Raw genomic sequence first — 23,574 nt, 5'->3', positions numbered from 1 at the left:
AGCAGCCACGATTTAAAGCAGGGGCTTTAGTCCAGGACTTGGGCTCCTTTCTTCCCCAGACTAGGCTGCAGCACACTCAAGCTGCTCTCCTTTGGGGTGGGAGAGGCCTCATGGCAGACCCAAGATAGCACCATGAAACTCTGCCTGGCCATGAAGATAAACAGCACCCATGGCTGTAGGGTCACCCAGTGTTATCCTCCCAGGCCCCAGAAGAGGATGACTGTCACTGTGAGCAGAGCACAATCACCTTTGTCACTTGCCATGGGACTTTGCAGCCCCAAGAACCCCTTGGAGAAGGCTGCCATTGAATGCCCAAGGGTTTCAGAGCTCATGCCATGCCTTACACTCTTCCTCCTTCTCCTGGCCCCTTTGCTCACCTTCACCCTGATGCTTGCTCAGTCACAAAGCCCACACTTTTCCCTTCCAAGGCAAGCATGAGACCCATATACCAGCCCAGCCCAGAGAACCAGAGATCAGCCAGAAGCACAACCCACAGCTGGTTTTTAAAAATCACATTTATTTTTCAACCTTCCTCTGCTGTTTGCAATGCAGCAGCAGTGACTGAATCCAGAGCCTGAGTGAATGCCTTGACAGCTCTGTGACAAGAAAGAGAGAAGCTACTGGAGAGTGTTCAGTGGAGGGCCACAAAGATGATGAGGGATTTGAAGCATCTCTTATGAGGAGAGAATGTGAGAGCCAGGTCTGTTCAGTCTGGAAAAAGAGAAGACTGAGAGGGATCTCATCAATGCATATAAATGTCTCAAAGGCAGGTGCAAAGGGCATGGTGCCAGGCTTTTTTCAGTGGTGCCCAGCAACAGGACAAGGAACAAGGGCCATAAACTAAACTACAAGAAGTTCCACCTCAACATGAGGAAAAAATTCTTTACATTGAGGATGGCAAAGCACTGGAACAGGCTGCCCAGGAAGGTTGTGGAGTCTCCCTCTCTGGAAATACTCAAAACTCACCTGGATACATTCCTGCGAAACCTGCTCTAGTGACCCTGCCTCAGCAGGGGAGCTGGAATAGATGACCTCCAGAGGTCCTTCCAACCCTAACAATTCCATGATTTCTGTGTCTTCTTCCCCATGTCAAAGGGGGCACAGAGACAATTGTTCTCTAAAGCTGCAGTTTCATGGTTTCACTGTGGGGACCAGAGATGTAGGACAAGGGTGACAGAGCTCAGAGGAATGAAAAAAATCAGAGCTAAAAACAATTAGCTATTTCTTTCCTGGCTTGTGGCAAACACGGAGGGAATAGAACCTGAACCTGAGAGCAAGGAATGCATAGTCCAAGCATTGATCTCTGGACTTTGGGATGGTGACTCTCATAGTGCAGAGAGAACAGGTCCCTTCACACCTGCCAAGACATGATCCATCTCTTGGGAAGAGGCTACTGTGGTGGTTTAAGGCAGGAATGTGGTTTGGTTGCTGGTACAATGGCAGGATATCTGCTTTTAGAGGTAGAAATGTGCCCCAAGGGAGAGAGCCTCATGGGGCCAGACCCAGCGAGGCCCAGACAGGCTGGGCCAAAGGAAGGCACAGGAAGTGCAGGCATCCCTCAGGGCAAGAGGGACATGGGAAGGCTGAGACATCATGGACCCATGTCCGTGCCATGCAGCAGATGGGCATGGGTCACTACAAGCCAAAATGCTGCAAGCTGGACACACAGAGTCAGATCCTGATTCTACAGTGGAAGAAGGCTGCAGAGAAGGTGCTGGGTAGGGGTGCAGATCTGGGCTGGACTGTGCATCTGACCCTGCTCAGGAGATGTGGGAATAGTGGTGGCAGGAGGCCAGAGGGGTGGGATGGCTCCTGAGGTAGTCTCCATTCACAGTCCTTTGTTAAAATAGACATATGGCACTTGGTCCCCGTGCTTGGCCATGATACTGTCACGCAGCTCCACCTCAAGGTCAGCCAGCGCAAGGGAGCTGTGGAGAGGGAGATTCACACTGAGAGCCATGATCCTCCTCCCCAAACACCAGTCAAACCACCCTGCCTTCCCATTGCCATTTGAGGCCTCTGCAGTCCCTGGGATCTTGCAGGCTCATGGCAAGACCCGCCACCCCTCCCTCCCAGTGTTGGAAGGCAGAGAGCTGCCCATGGAGCTGGGTGTCCTGTTGGTCCCAGCACAGAGCTCACAGAGCAGGGGAGGCACATGCTCTCCTGCTGCCCTGGGCACCAGTGTGTGCTGGCAGGCACTGCCTTGGGTTGAAGGGTGGGTGCCCATCATGCTTCTCCTGGGATGGGCAGAGAAGTACTAGGGAAGGAGGAAGGCTCCCAAGATCCCATGCAGGAGGGGGAAGCAGTGGAAGAGGTACCATCGCTGGGGGAAGAGGGCACAGGCTGCTGGCACCATGAACAGGAGGCTGTGGGACAGAGAAGAGCAGAGCATTAGTCTTCATTAGTCTTGGGGATCCCAGCCTGTTTGCCCTCCAGCCATAGGGATTTCAGCCCAAGAAGTGCTGCTCACACCCCATAACTCCCAATAACTGGGGAAAGCCCAAGCTGAAAGGTAAGCAGCTCTGCAATTTCTTCTGGGAAATAAGCATTTTTTCAAGCATCTCTTTGGAGCCATACTCCAGGCACTCACAGGTGATTGAGCAGTGAGATACTTACAAGCCCCCGCAGAGCAGCACCTGCAGAGGTGCGTGGAGAACCCGGATCCGCTGCAAGAGAAGAGCCAGGACTGAGTCCCTGGCCTCACCACAAGACCCACTCATAGGCTGAGCAGACTTCCCCCCTCAGTAGGACTGAATGCCCAACACCTCTGGTGCGCACCAAACCCTGCCACCCTCCGACAGCCTCCCCATGTCACTTGAGAGGCCACTGGTGTATCAATGACTGAAGTAGGGAGCAAAGCAAGCCAGGCTCTACAAATCCCCATTTGATCCCCAGCATATCAGCAGCAGATATGGGCTGGAGCACCACAGAACCCACTGTCAGGAGAAACATGCACTCACCTGCATGAAGGTGAATTTCTCCAGCCGCTCCATGATGATGGGCAAAATAACTAGGCACAGAGAGCAAAGGTCAGCCCAGATCCCAGAACAGCTATCCTGCTAGCCAGCCTGGAGGGCTGTCCCAGCAGGACCATCCACCTGCAGGCCACGGAAGCAGCTAGTTATGCTGGGGGCTACCGGGTGTTTGCTGACAGCAAGAACCTGACACGAGGCCCCCACACATCCATCATTGGGGCAGCATGGTCTGTGCTCCTCATGCTCCTGCCCTTCCTTCTGGGCTTGCAGCATGTCAAGGGTCTCAGAAGCAGAGGGGGTGCCGGGCTGCAGGGCGAGGGGCTAGGGCCAGAGAACACAAGAGATGCATCCTTATGGGGCCAAACTGCCCCCTGTCTTCCCAGCTGTGGTTTGGCATGGAGGGGGCTGGGGGACCTCTGATGGGAATGGCTGGATGAGGAGAGCAAATGCCATCTGGGATGCAGGGCCACTCTCCCTCTTTTTCATGAGGGAAACTGAAGCAGGGGAGGGCACGGTGGTGGGTCCTGGAGAGTCCTCAGTTCAGCTGCACACCCCCGTGCCCCGCACTCACTCATGCCTGGTGCTGCCATGGTGATCCTGGAGAGCACAACCTGCGCGATGCCCTTCACTGCTGCCCTCTGCAAGCAAAACCAGCAGGTGAGCCCTGGCAGTGCCCTGCCCCAACCTGCATCCCCATCCCCAGACTCACCCTGGAGTGGCCGAGCTCGTTGTTGTTCTCATCTGTCACTGTGATCCCATTGATGATCTCCCTGAAGGGGACAGGCAGTTGTGAGTGGAGGATGGGATGGCCAGGAAAGCATAAGGACACAGCAACGGGGTGAGGGGGTGCCAGGGGAGTCCTCTATACACAGCAGCCCCTGATGCCCCAGGGCACGGGGCTCCAGCACCCCGGGGCACCATGGTCCCCAGCCCAGCCGATGCTGCCATCTTCAGGGCACAGCTGCGAGCAGGATCTGGCTGTGTAGGGACAGACACTGCCTGGATACACAGCTGAGCCAGGGCATAGTCCCTCACACAGTACCCGAGCTCCTTGTGCCCTGACTTGTGGGGAATCCCGAGCAGCAGACACAGGTCACCACCAGGACCCCAACTGGGGTGTCCCAGCATCAGGATATCATGGACTAGGGTTCTCCCATGCCATGCAGGAGATCTTTGGGTTTGAGGGATCTTCCAGCACAGATTCCAGAGCAGCTATCCTCAGCCAAAAATCCCCCTCCTGCTCTAGGTGGAGGCTGAGCCATCCCACCCAACACCCTCCATCACAGACACAGCACTGCAAATGCACAGACCCCAGTTCACCCCTCTCCAGCTCCCAGGAGGGGAATCCAAGGCAGGGAGGCCAGGCAGCCCAGGAGCCTGGCTGCCACCAGCTTGCCTTTGGAGGGAGCTGGGTCCCTCAAGCGCCCCAGCCATGTGTGACACTTACTGTTGCCGCATCATGGGGATATTGACACAGTTGGCAGCAGCCACAGCTGCAAAGGGGACCCAGCGGGCCAGCAAGGGGGGGGCTCGCTGTGGGAAACAAGCTGGCATCAGCATGGGACAGCAGGATGTGCCCAGCTGCCCCACCTGGCCCTAGCCTGGCATACCTTGGTGTAGAGGTTGAGTCCCACTGCAGTGGCCAGGGCTGCACTGGTGGCCGTGACATAAGCCACCCCGATTTGCCTGGACAGTGATTTCAAAGAAGGGAGACAACAGAATCACCAACTCTGACAGCCCTGTTCCTTCTGTGCCCAAGACATGGCACAGAGGGTCTTTACAGGGCATCCAGGGGTGCATCAAATGGACACACTCCATCCTGTGGGGCTCGCTCACCTCAGAGAGATGGGGGAGGCAGCGTTGCGGTTGGTGTAGTTGACAAAGGCATTGAAGGACTGGTTCACCCACTGCCAGAAGACCACTGCAGGCACTGTCCTGTGGAGGGAAGGGATGGGAGAGCACCCAAGGGCTGTCAGGGACACATGGCCTGTGCCTGTGGCCAGGCTTGGCAGGGAGACAGCCAAGATGCCTGCAATCCACTCATCACGGTGTCTCCAAAGGGAAACTGAGGAACTGTGGCAAAGTGACAAGCCAGTGGCAGACCTGGGAAATGATCCCAGGAGTTCTGGTTGCCCTGGGGAGCACAGGAAGGAGGGGCCCAGTCATGCAAGGCACTTGGGCAGGGGTGGGAGACACAGCTCTCAGCAGGGTGGCAGCCATCCTCTGCTGGGCTGAGATAAGCTCTCAGCAGGATGGCAGCCATCCTCTGCTGGGCTGAGATAAGCCTTTGTCAAAGCAAGCAGCAGGGAGGGGACACATGGGGACAGAAGTGGCTCTGGGGAATGAGTGTGCTTGGGTTTCTACTGGTGTCTCAGAGACACTGACGTGGGGTAGGAAGGGACACAGGGAGCACGCTTTGGAATGCAGGGGGGTGGAGAAGGGAAAGGCAGGGAGCTGTGAGCAGGGGCTGGGGATGCTGAAGCAGCCTGGCCTAGGGGCACATTTGGTCCTCATTTCCAAAGACTGCTATGGGCTACAGACCAAGAGCGGCAGCCAAGCAGGATGTGGTTGCATTAATCATTACAGGAGCTATGGGAAAATCTCAGCTGAGCTCAGGGTGAGGTGAAACCATTCCCAGCCATGCCAGGGGGATCTGTGATGCTTCCACCAGGTTGGTGCTGGGGACAGAGCCCAGAGACATTGGGCTTGACCACAGGACACAGGCAAGCACAGCAGCCAAGGGCAAGCCCTGGGCAGCAGCCAGCCCCAGAGGAGGCAGGCTGGCCATGCTCTGGGCATTGGGGACTTCGAAAGGGGCTGGGGGCTGTCAGGGCTGTGTCCCCAGCCTGGTGTACCCAGAAGCTCACCGATAGAACTGGAGCATGCAGCCAGTAATGGCCATGCCCCCCGGCACCTGGAAGGACATCCTGCCAATGAGGTTCATCTTCTCACCGCTGTCAGGGTGGAAGGCTGAGTCGTACAGCTTCTTGGCATAGAGCAGCTGCTCCTGGCTGCTTCCTGGCGGCACCAGCCCGGCCCTGCAAACCCAAAACCCATCAGGGGAAGCTGCACAGACCCGCCAGCACCCAGCACTGCTGAGGCACAGAGCTCCGGGCACCACATGAAAGGGAGAGGAAACATCTCCTGAGAAGAATGCATGTCACAGCTTGAAGCTCCTGGGAGAAGCCTGGGAAACCCCCCAAAACTACCTCCAACAGATGTTACACCACAGCATACCTGCTTGAGAACGGCTGCCTCCATCCCCTTCAACACTGCACAGTGGTTGGGATGGCCATGAACACAGGGATGGCACCTGCCCCATTCATACCCCTGCCCCTCACCTGCAGCTCTCCACCAGGGCCTTGGCCTGGTCCAGCTCCTCCTCTGGCACCAGCACTGTCCGAGGGTCGGTGATGTTGAGGAAGTGCTTCAGGCGCCCCACAAAGGTGCTCTGGTCCCAGCGTGGGGAGTCGATGTTGAAGCTAACAGTAACTGTGGCCATCTTGGAGTAGGTCTGGGCAGAGGAAAAGGCCGCTCAGTAAGATCCTGCCTTGCTCGCTCATTGAGTGCACGCCTGCCACGGCCACAGGAGCAGTCAGCTGGGTGAGAGCCATGGCAGGTTTATATTTAACAGGAAAACTGGACTTTCAGCAGCCCTGAGCTCAGGAGGCCCCTGCACTCCTGCTGTCAGCAGAACACTGCAGTCAGGCCGCTCCTTCACACATCACCCTGCTTGCCTGGGGTTGCCCCACTTGTGCTGCACCCCACACCCCCTCCTCGGGGTGGTGTAGTGCTGCACAGCACTGTAGGGCCCAGCTCAACCCAAGGCTGGCTTGCAGGCACTCCTACAGGGACACTACTCTGCAGCCCCCGAGTATGCAGAGCACAGCACCCCCACATTGTGCTGTGCCCCCCACAGCACCATCCTGCACATCCCTCTAATGCTGCTCTGCACTGCCATGGCATTGCCCTGTGTGCTCCCCGGGGTGCTGCACCACATGCCCACGGTTCACAGCACAGAATCACAGAATGAATTAGGCAGGAAAATACTTCTGAGATCACCCTATGACCAAACACCGCCACGTCAACTTCTGCATGGCTAACCTAGTGCCTAACCCTAGCCAAGTACCATGTTCAGCCTTTCCTTAAACACCTCCAAGGGACTGTGACTCCAACATCTCCCTCGGCAGTCTTTTCCAGTATCTAACCACCCTTCTGTAAAGAAACACTTACTAATGTCCAACCTGAACCTCCTCTGGCACAGCTTCAGACTATATCCTTTCGTCCTGTTGCTGACTGCCTGGGAGAAGGGGCCCACTCCCTCATTTCAAAGGTGGTTGTAGACAGCGATAAGGTCTCCCTGAGCCTTTTCTCCAGGTTAAACGCTCCCAGCTCCCTCAGCCACTCCTCATAAGACTTGAGCTCCAGACCCTTCACCAATTTCCTTGCCCTTCTATGTAAGGCACAGCACAGCTCGGCACACCCCCGGCTCGGCTCGGCCCGGCATGGCACAGCCCAGGCACACCTCCAGCACGGCTCGGTCACGGCTTATGTCGGCTCGGCTCGGCTCGGCTCGGCTCGGCCCGGCCCGGCTCGGCTCGGCTCGGCACGCCCCAGCCCAGCCCCGTCGCGTCCCCACGTGTCCCACCTGCGCTCCCGGGCCCCGCTCCCGCCCCGCGCCGCTCACCGCCCCCGCGCTCCGACGCGTGGCCGCCCTCAGCCAATCACAGAGCCCCGAGCGGCCGCGCCCACCCCCGCGGCAGGCCTGCTCCAGTACGCATGCGCCGTTCGTTCGTGGGCGGGCCCATCGCTGGCCCCTCCCCCGGCGCGGGCACGTCGGCGCGCGGGTGGGTGTGACGCAGTTGCCCATGGTAACCCCGGGCCGCGCCGAGGATGGTGAGCGGGGCGGGGGCAGCGGGGCCGGGCCCGGGCCCGGGGCCGCCGGGGCGGGCTGAGGGCTGAGGGACGGGACCAGCGCGGACGGGGCCGCCTGAGGCCGCGGATGATCTCCCCGCGGAGCGTGGGGTGGTGGGGGCCGGAGGGTCTGTCGGGCCCGGCCGGGCTCGTGGCAGGCACGGGCAGGCCTTGGGCCATGAGAGGGGGGGCCGAGGCGATGGAACCACGGGGAGCGAGCCAGGCTCTGCTTGGTGCTGTCGGGCAGTAGGGTAACAGGCAACGGCAGAAACTGATGCGCAGGAAATTCCACCCGAATACGAGAAAGAACTTTGCCGGGCGGGTAACCACACACTGGAAGAGTGTGCTCAGAGTTTGTGGAGTCTCCCTCAGTGGAGATATTCCAGAACCATCTGGACACGATCCTGTGCCATGTGCTCAAGGATGACCCTGCCTGAGTGGGAGCTTGGAGCAGATGATGGACTGTGGTCCCTTGCAGCCTGACCCATCCTGTGACTGTGTGACACCGGCCTGGGGTCTCAGTGCCCACCTGGGGTGTCCAGTCAGGCGTGGGGGCCTGGGGCTGGGCAGGTTCAGGCACCCATACAAAGGAATGAGAACAGAGCAAGTTTGGGGCATCCAGCCATGAAAGATCCTGGCTGGGGTTGAGGCCCTGGACATTAGGAAGAATTTCTTCACAGAAAGAGTGATTGGACATTGTGAAGGACTGGCCAGGGAGGTGGTGTAGTCACCATCCCTGGAGGTGTTTAGGAAAAGATTGGAGGGATTGTACATGGCACTTGGTGCCATGCTCTAGTAAGTGTTTGGTCATAGGTTGGACTTGATCTCAGAGGTCTTTTCCAGTCAAATTGATTTTGTGATTCTGTGAATCAGGTCTAGACAGTGGCTGGGAGGCTCAAGGATGCTATGGGGGGCTCTTGGTTGGGATGGAATCATCATGCCTGGAGTTGATTCAGTCAAGGTGTGAAAGGTGTGATGGAAGGGTGGGTGCTTGGGAGGGCTGGGGACCAGGATGGCAGTGACCTGAGGAGGGAAGGAGCAATGGAAGAGCCTGGCAAGGATGGAAGGCAGTGCTCAAAGATTGCCTGTGAAGAGTCTGGGACTCTAAAGGTGCACCAGACAACCCAGCCAAGGTGGGAGGAGGCAACCCTGGGACTTGGATCCTGTCTATAGAAATTGAGGGAGCTAGAAGAGAGCTTGCTGAGATGGAAGGGTTGGGTTTTGATACACAGCCTGAGAAGGGGCTGTGTACCAATCATGGCAGAGAGAGACTGGATGAAGGGGTTGGGTGTCCAGAGATGTCCAGGACAGAGTGCTCAGGGGCTGAAAGAAAACTGCCAGTTGGGTGGTATGGACAGTCTGGTGAGTCAGTGGAAAACCCAGTCAGTGTTTGGCTGGCTAGGATAGTTTGCTGGGATGTTGTGTGCTCTGGAGTTTTTTGCCATGGGCTGGCAAGATGAGGGACAGTTTGGGTTCAAAAGAAGAAATAAGAATAAACTGTGGGAAAGACTGGAAGTGGAGTTTTGATGTTGATGAGAGAAAGAAAGATCCCAGGGAGAAAAGAAGTGTTGGAAAAGAGAAATAAATTGTTTGAGAGGTACTAGCAGGGATTGAAGGGAAAAACTGGGTCTCTTGGGTGGAGGGCAATGCTGGGAGACAGGTGAGGTGTGTAGTGCAGTCTAAATTGAGGTTGGAGGAAGTTTGGATGATGGACCAGGGTCATCCAGGTGCTGGAAACAATTTGGGTTTAGATGCCAAAGTAGTTGGGGTGGGACAAGTCAAAGTAGTTGGGGTGGGACAAGTGGGATGCTGGCAAAGTACAGTGAGGACTAGAAGGAGGGGTTGGAACTATGGCTGAGGGGTGGTGACAGAGAGCTGCCGTGGATGTAGATCCACTCATGAGTATGCTGCATGAAGAGAGAACACAAGCAGAAGACAGTAGCAATGGGGAAGGAGCTTTCCCAAGGGTAAAGCCTTATTTTGTCCAGGAGCCCTCTGGACATAAGTTGGATTCGTGCAAGTAGAGGGATTCATGCATGGAAGGAGGTGTAAGCAAGAGCACCAAAGGCAGCTTCTTATCTCCACTGGGTTAATTCTGGCTGCATCCCTACCTGCTGGGTCACAGAGAAGAAGACTGAGTTAAAGCCTGTGGTATCTGCTCTATTTCAGATGAGTTGGTGATAGGGAATGTCACACCAGGCACCAAAGCCATCACAGGGTGGACATCTGCTGTAAAGATGAGGGCAGCTGCCTCCAGCAGTGCAGTGCTTTGTGGGACACATTTGGCTTGCAGCTGCCAGATCTGCTCTTCTGCCTTATGATGTCCTGATAAGCTGCTGTAGTCTGGGATCTGGCTGCTCTTATCCAGGCATTTGTGTACGGAGAGGGTGACTGGGTGTTCGCCAGCGTTCGTGTTATTTGATACAACATTTTACTGCCTCTTTGTCTATTTTCCACTTCTTGGAGTTGTTTTTTGAATTATAGCCTCTCAGGCAGGGTGGGTGGCACTTTGGGGTGCCTGGTGGGCTGGGTGGACTGGACAGAGGACTGGAGAGCAATGCACTATATCTCTAGATTCTCAACATTCACAAAAACAGAATAATCATTTATGGTAGAAACTCTGAAACAGCAGCAAATACATCCAAAGCAGCTATGGCAGCCTGGGGGTATGGGTCAGTAGTCAGAAATCATCCAGACAGCTTGATGTAACAATTTACTGGTTGTCATCTGAGCCGTGGTAGCTGCCTGTGAGCACGTTCCTGCCATGTCCTGATGGCACTGGGAAGCGCTAAAACTCCCCTCAACGACTGCTTGCTCCAACTCCAGTGCTAAGAGGGTTAATGCTGAGGTTTAAATTATTTCAGTGATCCCGAGTGAGTAAGTACAGAGGGGCAGTGTCTTCTTCTGCAGAGCATACGAGGATTTCTCACAGCTGTGGGGCAGGGGTGGTGGAAGGTCATAGTTGGAGCATGGAGGGAAGGATGAGCCATAAAACTGCAAAGCATGAGAGATGTGTAGAGCTGAAAGTCTTTGGCACCGTTAAGCAGCATCTGCAGTGGGTGCATGGCAAGGGCGAAGGGAGGCTGCTACATGAAAGGATATGCTGCTTTCCAAAGTTTAGGAAATGCTGTGTGAAGCAGAGCTTGTGGCTTCCTCATCACAGTAATGCTTCCTACTGTCACTGAAATAACAATCTTTACCAAGAGACATGGTATATTAGTGATAGATGCTGGGGCCAGTGGATCACCAGTGTTTTTCTAAAACCATTGATTGAAGATGACATCATTGTGTCAAAACCAGATTTGTCAAAGTGTGGCCCTGTTTTATAGTTAAGGAAACTGAGTCACAGAGTGCCTAGCTGACATAAGGCACATCTGGTGAAAAGGATAAAATAACAGCATAGCTAAATGCATAGTCAGGCATCTTTCTCCTGCTCTTGAGCTCATGTTTCTAGGAAAACCATCATGTATGTCTTGCCTGCTCTAGGACTACCTCATACTTAGAAATTCTTTATTTTGTCCCTTGTTCCTTGGCAGTAAGGCTCTATTTAAAACGGCCCCATTAAAAATGCTTTCTAGTATTATAAGTGTCTCACTACTTTAGTTTTCAGTACAGTTCAATGTCCTGACTTCTAGTTTATTTTACTGATTGCTGCGAGGTTGATATGAGAAATCACCTGCAGATAGGAGAGTATACCAGTCACTGGTCAAAACTTTGAAGTTCTGAAACCAGACAGACACTGCTGACATTGTCCAGTGCTGGGCATTGGCTCTTCTCTGCAAAGGGCAAAATACTTCTTTCAAACCTGCTGAAACCATAGGAGTTTGATTTTAATTATGAAAAGAGGATTCATGCTGGTATTGGTTTATGTATCAAACTGGAAAGTGCTGTGTGACCTCTTTGACAGAAAACTACATTAGTAGGTTTGAGCTGGAAAAACTCTGTAGGTGACTCGACTCCATTAAATTTTGGATTTCAATGCAGGAAAGAAAGTCTGCATTGAATGACACCATATGGTGGAGACATGCAGCAAGCAAATGATTTTTTGGGAGTTTTGCCAGAGTAAGAAGTATTGAATAAACTGAGCTCAATAGATTAATTTACTTCGGTTGTATTTTGAAAAAGACTGGATGATTTTATGACCATTAGTGACATTTGCAGTTCTGCAGCCGAAGATAAAGGTAATCAGACGTCATTCTTCAGGGCACCAGCTAATCAGTGCAGTTGTCAGGAAGGACTCCCCTCCTCCAGCTCTGTGTGTGCAGGATTGCACCCTGGATGACAAATGTAGCCTCATATATCCACTGTGCAAGGCAAGATATTTGGCTCAGCTAAGCTCCTCGTCCTTCCCTGTGTCAGCTCCTCCTGTGTGACTTTCTGAAATCATCATGTGTACCCTCTATCTTTAATTTACACTTTAAAAATGGTGAACTGCTACCATATTGCTTAATAGAAAGCAAATAAATAAATTAGTGCCCAGAGCTGTGCTAGGTGCTGTGCCAGCTCCCATGGTGCTCCCATGCCATGGAAATATGGTCTGTCTGGGGTGAGAGATAATCAACTGATACGAATAAGTAGAATCCAAGACAGGTTTGAACTTGACATATTTGCTGCCTAAACCTCATCAAGGATTGTAGGTGTGGCAGAGAAGGAATTAGCAGAAGAATCATGGGCTGGTTTTATGGATATTTTGTGAAGTTTCTCCCACGGTTGTAGGAAAGTCACAGAAGTTTGAGAATGGAGCTCAGCAGTGCTGGGGAGCTGTGGGGAGACAGGAGTTGTCATCTTGATGGCAAATGTGCTTGGCTGAGATGAGTCTTGAGGATAAAGTGACTTGTGGTTGCAGTAGTGGGGAAGAGGGGATCTCTGCAGGGCTATAGAGATGGGGAAGATGTGGTTGTAATGGCAGGCTGAGCTGCTGAGCTTTGTGGCTCTATTGCATCTTGGTGAAGTGAATTGATTCTACCTAAATGTCCACATCGAGTAGATAAGCAATTGGTGGTGTCTGAGGGTGGCTTTATTTTAAATTCATTATCTGAGCCTTGTGGCTAATAAAGTTAAACAAAATACATTTACTTCTCTTTCCTAATAAGAATCAACCGTGCTTTGCAGCAGCTTGTGGGCCACGCTTTTTATCCATGCTCCGTGTATCCAGCCCTCAGTACAAGGGAGAATTGTTCTTTCCATTATGGCTTTATATTGCCAATCTGATACAATATTTAAACAGATTATCTCAATGCTCTGTTTGTCCCAAAGCAATTTTTGCTTTGGCCTGTAAAGTGAATCTTCCTTTCAGTGGCTTCTGTGGTACAGGATGTAGTTACATGCATCAACTAGTTCAAGAGACCCATATACAGCATGAATAAACCCACAAAACCCTTAGCTAGGACTATAAATGTCACTGTATTTTTATATATGTAGGATTTTTTTTGAGAGAGAGAGAATAGGATTACTGCATGCAGCTATAATTGAAAGTCCTTTGATAATTTGGTGGGTATTTTAAACCTAGCAATGATATACTTTCATAAAACCGCACATCCCTGTTTTCTGAAGGATGTTAATAAGATGGTTAGTTTTGCTTTCATGCTCAATGTGTTTATGAGTGCTCTTACCCATTTAGTTGCATCTTTGAATTTAATGCCCCACTCTGATTTCATAGTAATTGTCAGGAGTCTCTTTTTCTTTATTGTATGTCCCCGCTCACTGTCTGGAAAATACAGTCTCCTCATTGCTGACCCCATCAGTCTGTCTCCTCACGGTGCTTGTAAAGAAAACCCTCTCCACCAAGGACAAAGATGTTTTTAAACAAGCCAATCTGATATAAGACATAGTTTGCTTAACCCAGAGGTGACGAAGAAGCGGGTGCTGGCTGACTGTGCCCAGCCTTGAGTTGCTCTGTCTGGTTGCCCTTCTCCAAAGGCTGCACACGCTGCCATGCTGTGCTGTTCATTATCTGAGCAGCATCTGCAGTTCCCTTCTCTGTTACAGATGCCGCAGTCTGCTTAGTTTTGTGCAGCTGACACGCTGCCCTTACACTCCTGTGAGGCGTCTCTGCAGCTCCTCAGTCAGCTCACATCTACCCTGGCCTGCTCGAGACTTGTCCTGCTTCTCACCCTGGACACTCCAGTGAGCAAGTGCCACTGGCCTGGCTGCTATGCAGGCATCCTGGGAATCCTCCCTTCTCCCTACTGGCTAAGTCTCAGCATGAAACATTTCTTACCTGCCCTGCTTCAAAAATCTGCTCCTCCTCTGTTGCTTTTGTGCATCCCCTTTGCAGCAGATCTTCCCATCTCATGGCTTTCTACCTGACAAATCCCATCAATAACAAGGCATTGCTTTCTGACTCTCCTCAGCCCCTTAGTTTCGGCATTGTGTTTGCCAGCAGAGGAGTGCTTGTCCATCAGTGTGTGTGCAACAGGGGCTGCTTGTCCCACATTGTGGTGGCATGCAGCAGGGAACTCTGCTGAGTTATTTTTTCCAGTCTACTAAGCTGTCAGGAAATGCCTTCTGTCTTTCTAGCCAGTGTGCTCCCAAGATCAATTAAAAAAAATTAAAATGAAAAAAATGAGAAATGCATGTGGACTTGGCTTTCTTTAGTTTTAAATCTTTACTAACTGCAGGGAGAATGTTGGATTCACATTTTAAATACTATTTACAAAGTAGTAACAGTCATGGGAACCAATACTATGATTTGGCTCTTGATTTAAGTTGTATATACAGACCATGCTGGCAGCTACTGAAATAAAGTCCACTTCTCTATGTTGCCTTGCTTGTCTTCCAGCCTTTTAAATCAGCTTACTTTATACCTTAGAGAATACTTTTATTTCTATATATATCTTCTCTTCTATTGGCTACCCCCGATAATCCTGTGATCAGCCATGCAGCAGTGTCACTTGAGTAGAATATGGAACGATGCTGATCGTTTTCTCATAGGCTGTCATACTAGCCCAGAAATAGCATCCATCTACAATGGGAGAAGCTCTATTAACATTTACAACTGTTCCTCTTCCCGACCCTTGAGAATTGCTTGGTGGTAGATAAGCAATACTTTGTAATACATTTCCTTGCGCTCAGTATTTTGGAGTTGAATTCTGAAATATAAAGGCACCTAATCCTGATCTGCTCTGGGATACACTGCTCTGCTCTTAGCAAGTGGAGCTGTGAATAGGATTAGCATTTCAACAGCTTCTTTTTTTAACTGTGAGCAATAAACTAAAATAATAGGGCCTGATTCAGAGCTCTCCAAAGTCGGCAGTAGTGCTTTGGCTGATGTACATTGGCTTTGGGTCAGGCCCATAAGAATGGGAAAATCAGTGTTTCCCTAGAAAGGAAGGAGAATGTGTGAATTTTAGAGTTCCTGCTCCTGTGGAGTCTGTCCACACTGAGTTGAAATCCACAGATTTACAAGCCAACAAACACAACTGTAAATTTGACGGCAGGTGAAAAGAAAATGTGTTGCTAGTCATGCAGTTAAAACTTGTGCTTTTTAATGATGTCAAGGGCACTTAGGACATGCATATAAACAAGTAACCACTAGAGGTATTTTTGCTGCTGTTCCTTTTCTCTTTCCTCAGACGTGTGGAAGTGCAGACCATCATCAGGGCAGAACATGGGTTGGGCACTGTGGCCAGGGAGATGAGCTGTTGGGCTGGCAGGGCTTGCAGTGACTGGCTGCACTGAACACAGCCCTTCAAATTCATTAGCCATGGGCCCATGGGTGAGAGCCAGCTGTGAGCATCTGGCCCTCAGGGCCCTGCACATGGTGTTACAGGCCTGTACATTTCAACTAAAAGCTGTTTGGGGATTTACTGTGCCTGTGCCAGTGCCTGTACTGAGCAGGCATAGCACCCTCTACCAAGCAGAGCCCATTTCTAATTCACAGCTCTTGAACAGGGCCTGGATTCCCAGTTTTTTACCTGCCTATCACCTATGAAATAGGTGATACTTGAGCCTGCTTATTGGGCAGTAAGATTGCAGTTTTGCTATTGCTTGCACAAGCTCTGAATTTCTGAACCTCAGCTTTCCACAGGGCTTTTTAAAAGCACAGGCAACAGTGGCAATCCTGCAGCTTTCTACACATACTTTTCAAACCCAGTTTTACCAAGTTCCTTCTCTCCTCCCTGTTTCTTACACATCACACATGTTTTTTGAGCTGTAGCTGGTAATTTCACAGAAAGCCATTAAATTACTCTGAAATCGAAAACGCTTGCAGGGGTGGATCAGATGTCACATGCATTTGAATCTCTGAGCATTACTAAAAGCTTCAGCATCACGACTTGTGGTGCTGAGTCCTTCCCAAAGCACTCCCACCTGGGAGCAGGGAGGTGAGCAGTCAGAAGCAGCATTTGCAGAATGGCTGAGGTTGGGAGTGGGCAGAAGGACACTGCTGGAGACAGGGGATGTGTTGCAGTGGTGACAGTTGTACTGCAACGTGCAGCTCTTTATCCTGAGGACAAGTTTTTGATTGCCACGATCTGGAGGGGATCGGGAGCAACCTTCAAGGCTCAAATAGTCCTTGGCTCTCAGCAGGAATGTTTAGAGGGTTTAGTTCCTCATAGCAACAAAGCACTTCAAGACATTTAACTGATTACACCCTTGCAGGTCGACAAGAAGCATTTTCTCCATTTTGCTGTTGGGAGAACAAAAAGGCTTGAGATGTGGGCCCCATGGGCTCAGGTTTCTGCTGATATTTGAACTTTCTTCCTGCCTCTTGGTTTTAGTGGGCTTCAACAAGGGAATTGTTTGGGAGAGATGGAACAGGAATGCTGAGGGCTTCAGAAGGGGCTGTAGGTGTTTCCTGGATTTTCTCAGGCAAATTAGTAGCAAGAGCACCTTTGTCCACAGGCAGGGTGTCAGTGTGGTGTGTGCTTCTTGGGCTCTGAGGAGGAGTCCCTGACACGCAGGGGCTGCAAAGTAGTGTGGCAGCGTGCCAAAGACACTGAGGCATTCCTGGTGTCACAGCCTGCTCCTGTGCCCTTGGCTGCAACTGTCCCTCTCCTGTGGGGTGGGCTGGGCAGTGAGAGGCAGGTGGTAGCAGGGTGATTTGCATCTCTTGGTTATGTACCAGGATCCAGAATATTTTTCCAGCCATCTTAGAGAGGTGCTGGTCTCTGACTGGTGGCACTGACAAAAGCTTGGGTGTGCTGCTATAAGGTGCATGTTTGTAAATGAGCTGACCTGCATATTCTGTTTCCTAATCCTGAGTGATACTGTCAGCTCAGAGAGCTGAGCCTGGGTAATGACTGGAATCCACTGTGCTTTTCTTAGTGAGGATGTGTGGTAATCTGAGGTAGCTGTTAAGTGCTACATCCTGAGAATCAGAACTGCACATGCCCCATGGGTTCAGCATGTTTTAGACAGATAAACAGGGTTTGAGATGACCAGGGTAGTTACTGTGAAAACCAGTGTCAGGTACATTGTAACCTGTAGTTACCTAGGAGGCAGATCAAATTAATGGGGTTTTCCCTCTGATAAAAGTAATGAAGAGCTTGCAAGGATCTGCACAGGGTATGCATAGGCACTGTCTCCCTGGCACAGGGAATGCCAAACAGCTGTGTGACAAGAGCAGTGCAGCCAGCAGGGCACCCCACTGCGTGACATTTGTGCTGTCTGAGACCTTGCTGTTGGTACTCTGAGATGGAAGAAAATAGGGGCAAAGGGAGGAGTAGGAAATGAAATGGGAGTAAGGACTGCAGAAAGGTATTTAGGGTGTCTTGGGAGCCACCACCAGACAGAATCCATTTCAAGGGACGAGGGTATAACATTGTGGGGGACGAGAGTTGGGGTGGGGAAATAACAGCTATGGTCTCTCTTGTGCATTTAGGGTTTACTGTCAATCTTGCGCAAACTAAAAAGCACCCCAGACCAGGAGGTGAGAATCCTCCTCTTGGGACTGGATAATGCAGGCAAGACCACACTCTTGAAACAGCTGGCATCAGAGGACATCAGCCACATCACCCCAACACAGGTGAGGAAGGCCTTTCCTTCTTGAGGCAGTTACTGTGGTCCCACCTGCCACGTTATACAAAGTGCTCATGATTCTAAAAGGGGGAGCAACTGGAGCCTGGTGCACCATTAAGTTTCTGTCTTTTCTGCCTAAGAGGAGGTTTTCTGAAAGAGCCAGAGAGCTTCAGGCCACATTGGTCAGGTAGTGCAAAAGTGGATGAGTGCTGTGGAGTTCTGCAAAAGGCTTTTGCATGGATGAGACTTTGTTCCTGCTGTTCTTGCTAAACAGGGGACATGTAGAGTGGATGCTGCAGCACTGGACGAACCCTTGTCTGTTCACCCAACCAGCTCCAAGGGTTCTGCATATACCAGTGCTCCTCTCTAATGTTTCTCATGCCCTTTTGTTGAGCTTTGGGATTGGAGGAGAGCGATGGCTCCCATCAGAAGCACTGCAGCATTGCTCCAGAGGAGGTTGCTAGAGAGCTATGGGATATGCTTCCCCCCCACCCTATAGCTGCCTCCCAAAGCTCCCAGCCCTGGCACCCTAATTCCAAGCCTTGGTCCCCTGGGTGGTGTGGCAGCGCATTGCCAGCCCACACCACATCCTGTTTTTCTACTTGAATGCACTTTCAGTTGGTGCTCTAATTGATGAAATGGACCCTTCAGACGTGCAGCTGTTGCTCTTTTAAGCCCAGCATTAGCTGTGTCGTGTCGAATTGAGCTGAGACCTCTGGCTTCATATTAGTTGTGACTGTCTACTCAGCTTTCACAAGCTCAATCTTGCTTCTCACAGTGCCCTTGTTTTCTCCTTATCTGCAGCTCTCCCACCTCTTCCTGCACCCACCCTGCTGTGCTCTCTAAGGGCACTAACTGCATCATATGTCTCCATAGGCATGACAGCATCAACCCTTGACCCAAGAGCACTGACAAACTGATGGTTTAGCGGCTGCTTTTGCTGGTGCCTGTCCCACAGCTGATGCATCTTTGTGGCTGCCCAGCCCATCTCAATGCACATTGCAGGCATGGGATATATAAGGTGTTAATGTCTGGCTACAAATATGCTCCAGCCATTCAGGTTTATGCTCTATGTGGCTTTGTTTCTGCTCTTTCCAGGGCTTCAACATCAAAAGTGTACAGTCTCAAGGCTTCAAACTGAACGTATGGGACATAGGCGGACAGAGGAAGATCAGACCATACTGGAGGAACTATTTTGAAAACACTGATATCCTTGTGAGTATTGGCTGCAGCTGAATGCTGTGTTCATGCAATGGCTTTCCAAGGTCTCAGCCAGAAATTCAGAAACAAGTAATGTAATATCCCAGCCCTCAGCAACACCATTGCCATTGTAACAGGAGTTATTCTGAGCTAAATGGCAAGATTGGTTGAGTGCAGTAAGAAAAATACAGTTATGTTTGCAGAAATCATTCAGTTGCATGTTTTTACTTTCACAGGATGGTGCTGTTTATAGCCAGTTCCTTTCCTCTCATCTCAGTCTCTTTCAAATGAAAGAACATTAATAACATGTACTTTACCCATCTATAGCTCCTTTCACTGGAGACTCTGAAGGCCTGTCATGGGCATTAGTGACTTAAACATCATGTGTAGAGGTAGGTCAGTATGGTGCCCTTGTTTTATAGGTAGGGAAACTGAGGCTTAAGAATTAAATGCTCTGTCTGGCATCAGATAGGAAAGCTTCTGAGTGAGGGACACAGAGAGACTCCTTGTCTTTTCTTTTTCTCCTTTAATCGTAAGGCTGTCTTTTAATGGTTTCGACAACTTAGCTGTACTTACTTTACAATTAGCTACAGATGACCACAATTACATTTACAGTGCAGGACCTTTGTTTATCCATGCCAGAGCACATTGCCCTGGGACCCTTCAGGTGCTGTCTTGGCTAGTTTCAAAGATCACCTCTAGCATGCAGCCACATATGCCAGAGTGAAGGCAGACTGGGGGCTGCAGGCCTCTCTCTGCCCCAAGCACTATTGCCTGTGGGAACAGAGAAAAACCAAGGTCTGCAGGCTCCCATGGGAAAGTAGGAAGCTCTCTCAGAAGGACACCATTCCTCCCTCCCGTCACACACATACTCAGTAATGTGTCAGAAGCTTTAGTGCACTTGCACAGAAGAATCAGTGCAACTAGGAATAGGACTCTGTTCACCAAGGCTTGTGTCCAGTTGCTGAAAGGCCTGGCTGTGCCTGCAGGCTTAGGAAACATTGTCCAAATGAAGCTGTTACTTAAATGTGACTAATAAACACTTGACACTCTCTTTTGCCAATCTTCGTTTTTGAGCCTTAAGTTGGAATCTAAAGTTCAAGGACAGCCACCACTGCATAAACCCAGCTGATTGCTTTTGCAAAGAGGAACTGTGAGATTTTTCATGGAGTATGATCTGGGTTTGAGAAACAAGCAGGACACACACTGTGCTCCTCTGTGGCTGTTGAGGACAGAGATGGTGCGGCTGTGAGGTGACTATGCCCACTGAGCCCAGGCTCTAGCGCTGTGGGTGGTGGGGAGGCAGTAAGTATGCAGATCAAGGTCAGCCCTGCAAAGCAGCAGCGTTGGGATCTCTGCCTGCTGTGGCAGGTGCTCAGGATGCAGAGGCTGTGCAACCACAAAACAGTATCTGGAAGACTCTGCTGGCAAAGACAATAAACTACAGTGCCCTGTTGCCTTCCACCCTTCCTAGTGTGTGCTGCATGGGAGGTGCAGAAATAAAGGTGTATTTGAAGACTGAAGGAGATGAAAGGAGTTGTTTTCCCTGCCCCTCTCTCACCCCAGTTAAAGCAATGTACAGAAAAAAAAACCTCTTCATATGACTAAGAAAATGGGTGGATAGAAGCAGAATCAGTTTGGGGGAAGCAGCAGTGTGAATTCAGAGAAATAGCTGGTGCACCAATGGACTTGAGTTCCCCTAGCTGCACTTCATGCTGACACCCAGTCCCAAACTGGGAGATGCTGGCATGTTGGGGCAGTGCTTTGCTATTTCCATACACACCAAAACTAGGATCACGTGTATGCTGATGGCTTGCTCTGTCTTCTGCCAGTCCTTACCCCTGTTTTAGCCAGTAATTTTACCCTCTGACAAACCTGGTGCAGATTGTGCATTTATAAATTGAGCCAATTTATCCCTCATGCTATTTCTTCATCTAGCCCCACCACTTGCAATTTCTGCCCAACCCATTTATTCCAGGCTGTGTTTTGGCTTGTTTCTTAAAGGAGGTACCCAGCTTTACAGGAATTTCTTTCTCAAATCTCCATTCTCCAGCATGGTGTTCCAATTGGTAAACTATGTTACCAAGCCCCACAGGCAAAAACAGGCTCTTGTGTGGCCTTGGCCGTAAAAAGAGGTTGGACATGAGATACACTACAGTTCCCAGGACCCCCTGCTTCTCTGTTCCCCTAAACTGCATTGCATAAAACAGAAAGGACCCTCTAAAGAGTATTAAAAAGCAGGAAGTAATTACGAATTCAAATCCATGCAGGTGCCTTTGAATGAGAGCTTGGTCTTGCATCACACACCTGTGATATTTGGAAGCTTAACGCAGGCAAATAAGGTGTGGATATCTGGCTGATTGCATATTCAGACAGGCACCTGCAGCTATTTGGCACAGTGCTTGCTGGTTTGGAAGTAGGCACTCGGCACATACTTTGCTTTCTCTGTGCTGTGCTTTTGTGGCTTTTGCCCCAAGCACTGTTGTATCTAGTTCTCATCTTGCAAAACAGCTCCCTAGTGAGGAATGAGCAGTGCAGGAGAAAGCCTGGCTGGATGGGACCCAGAGCCATTCCTTCCCAGCTAGAGAAGCACCGCAATATGGAAGGTGCTGCCTTTCAGTTCACAAGCAGCGCTCGACCATTGCATTCACGTGTTGTGGACTTCCCCAGAGATGTCCAGAGGGAGGACAGATGACAGTCCAGTCTCACCCCAGAACACAACTGCCAGCCCTGCAGCTTCTTCCTTTCTTTTGCTCTGTGCTTCCTACCCTACATGGGATGCATAGGGGTGGATGCTTGGTAGGGGCGGGGAGGCCGTGTGTAGCTGATGCAGTATTGGTGCACGTGCCTGGGATCACATTGCAGGGAGAGGCCCGTGTGTCATGCCCACGGGCTGGTCCCCATCACGTGGCAGCGGGTGCGTGCTCTGCTGACGCATCCCCACGCAGCTGCGTCCAGCCCTGCCCGTGTCCCCCAGCCCCTGTCAGTGCACATCAGCCCCCAAGTGATCTGCACTGCGGCTGGGAGGTTGCTGGGTTACCTCCTCAGGCCTCGCATACAGATTTTCATGCTGCGTGTTTGGTCCCATTTCAAACAACTCAAATGCTGCTCATTAAGAGAAAGCCTATAGTTTAATAGATATTGCTGCTAGATATCTTCCCTCCTCCTACTATTTGATCGAAATTATCCTAGAAGCATGGAGTCTTATGCTGAGACTGCCTGCAAGGATGCCATTTATCTTGATGGCAGGGTGCTGTGCTCATCTATTCCCTGAAAACCAGGCTGACACTTGCTCCCTGTAAGCCACCAAAGAGCATGCAGATGACATGCTAGCAGCTTCAATCACTACTGATGGGGAATGGCAGCAACTGGAAGCAAAATGCTCAGTGTTTGTCACCAGTCTCATACCTGTCTGCTATCCCAGCATCCTTCTTCAAGAGGGATCTTCACGTATCAAGCAATGAACCTTCACGTATCAAGCAATGAAAAAGGGATACCAGTCTGTTCTTGCCTGCATGTTGTACTGAGGTTCCCCATTTTTTTAGATGGCAACTGAAGATGGAGTCTTGCAGGCTGAATCCAGCCTTCATACCCAACCACCTTCTCCAAGAGGCTACAGTAGGATTGCTTGATGGAGACAAACTCAATGTCCCCAACACATTCATGTGTCCCCTGAGTGCCATTGTGTGCCTTGGTGGCTTATTGAGGAGGGGATGCTAGAGGGCAGCACGGCACAGTCACACCAGGCCAGTGTTTGTATACTTTGCTGGGGTGAAAGGCCATGTCTGGCTCCCCAGGTTTTGCCCTCCTATGCTCAGTTTCAGCTTGTAACAATAAGTTTGAAACAATACCAGCAATCTCCCGTTCTCTTCAGATAATATATGCTGTGGTGATGGTGACAGCATCCCAGTACTTCTGCCAGCTCCTTTCTGATTCTACCCACATGGTTGTCCACTCCTCTGGCACTAAAAGAGGTGGTTCCTCTCCTTTCAGAACATCATGAAGTTTTGTCAACATTTGCTGCAAATAATAGCAAGGATCTTTGTGCCCAAAAGTGTAAACTCAAGCACATGCTGCTGTGAAAGAGTGTCTTCTGGGAAGAGTAACTTTTCCTGTCATTTCTTTTTTCAGATCTATGTCATTGACAGTGCAGATAGGAAGAGGTTTGAAGAAACAGGTCAGGTAAGTTACTTAAGCCCAGCTTCCTTTGAAGTAACTCAGTACTTCTGAGTGCCCCTTGCTCACAAAAGTTAGGAAGAAGATTTTGTTGTTTATGAAGGAAATTTGCATTTCAAGAGACTTGCCTTTCAACATCAATACAGATTATTTTGGTAGATGTGAAACAAGGAAAATAGGTAGCCTAATTCTGTTTAAATAGAACAGTGTTCATTAAAGTTATACAATAATAGCAAATGGAGCCTAATACTGAAAGCACAAACTTCTCTAAGTCCTTTAAAACTTGCCAAACTAAGACCCTGAGGAATCCTATTTTCTTATTTACGAAGCTGAAATGGAAATCCTATTG

At 50.6% G+C, this 23,574-nt stretch overlaps 2 protein-coding genes across 3 annotated transcripts in view; one reads left to right on the top strand and one right to left on the bottom strand.

The window, feature by feature from the left end:
• Positions 1 to 497: 497 nt before the first annotated feature.
• SFXN2 (sideroflexin 2) lies at positions 498 to 7,649 on the bottom strand. Of its 2 annotated transcripts, none has more exons than XM_066555115.1 (12): positions 7,624 to 7,649; positions 6,317 to 6,489; positions 5,843 to 6,013; positions 4,812 to 4,910; positions 4,586 to 4,661; positions 4,423 to 4,508; positions 3,685 to 3,745; positions 3,547 to 3,613; positions 2,961 to 3,010; positions 2,617 to 2,666; positions 2,319 to 2,366; positions 498 to 1,928 (listed from the first exon to the last, which is right to left on the bottom strand). In XM_066555115.1, the coding sequence occupies exons 2-12, from the start codon at positions 6,475 to 6,477 to the stop codon at positions 1,829 to 1,831; spliced, it is 969 nt and encodes a 322-aa protein (XP_066411212.1). In that variant the 5' UTR covers positions 6,478 to 6,489; positions 7,624 to 7,649; the 3' UTR covers positions 498 to 1,828. The 2 variants fall into 2 exon arrangements, with proteins under 2 accessions (XP_066411212.1, XP_066411213.1); XM_066555116.1 differs by lacking the exon at positions 7,624 to 7,649 and adding an exon at positions 7,501 to 7,599.
• Positions 7,650 to 7,764: 115 nt separating this feature from the next.
• The window catches only part of ARL3 (ADP ribosylation factor like GTPase 3), a 30,144-nt gene continuing 14,334 nt past the window's right edge, over positions 7,765 to 23,574 (top strand). The window contains exons 1-4 of the mRNA XM_066555117.1: positions 7,765 to 7,871; positions 17,713 to 17,856; positions 18,948 to 19,064; positions 23,181 to 23,231. Coding sequence (XP_066411214.1) covers positions 7,869 to 7,871; positions 17,713 to 17,856; positions 18,948 to 19,064; positions 23,181 to 23,231 — 315 coding nt within the window. The 5' untranslated portion in view covers positions 7,765 to 7,868. The remainder of the gene's footprint in view (positions 7,872 to 17,712; positions 17,857 to 18,947; positions 19,065 to 23,180; positions 23,232 to 23,574) is intronic.

This window comes from Molothrus aeneus, chromosome 8 (genome assembly GCF_037042795.1).
Source record: "Molothrus aeneus isolate 106 chromosome 8, BPBGC_Maene_1.0, whole genome shotgun sequence".
Classification (NCBI taxonomy): Eukaryota; Metazoa; Chordata; class Aves; order Passeriformes; family Icteridae; genus Molothrus; species Molothrus aeneus.
This window is presented reverse-complemented; position numbering and strand designations above follow the sequence as displayed.

Coding starts and splice junctions, on each gene's coding strand:
- SFXN2 (XM_066555115.1), bottom strand. CDS start 6,477: ATGGCCACAGTTACTGTTAGCTTCAACATCGACTCCCCACGCTGGGAC. Junction 4,911..5,842: donor TGCATGCTCCAGTTCTATCG/GTGAGCTTCTGG, acceptor TTCCCTCCACAG/GACAGTGCCTGCAGTGGTCT. Junction 1,929..2,318: donor GCCCTCTTCCCCCAGCGATG/GTACCTCTTCCA, acceptor CCCTCTCCACAG/CTCCCTTGCGCTGGCTGACC.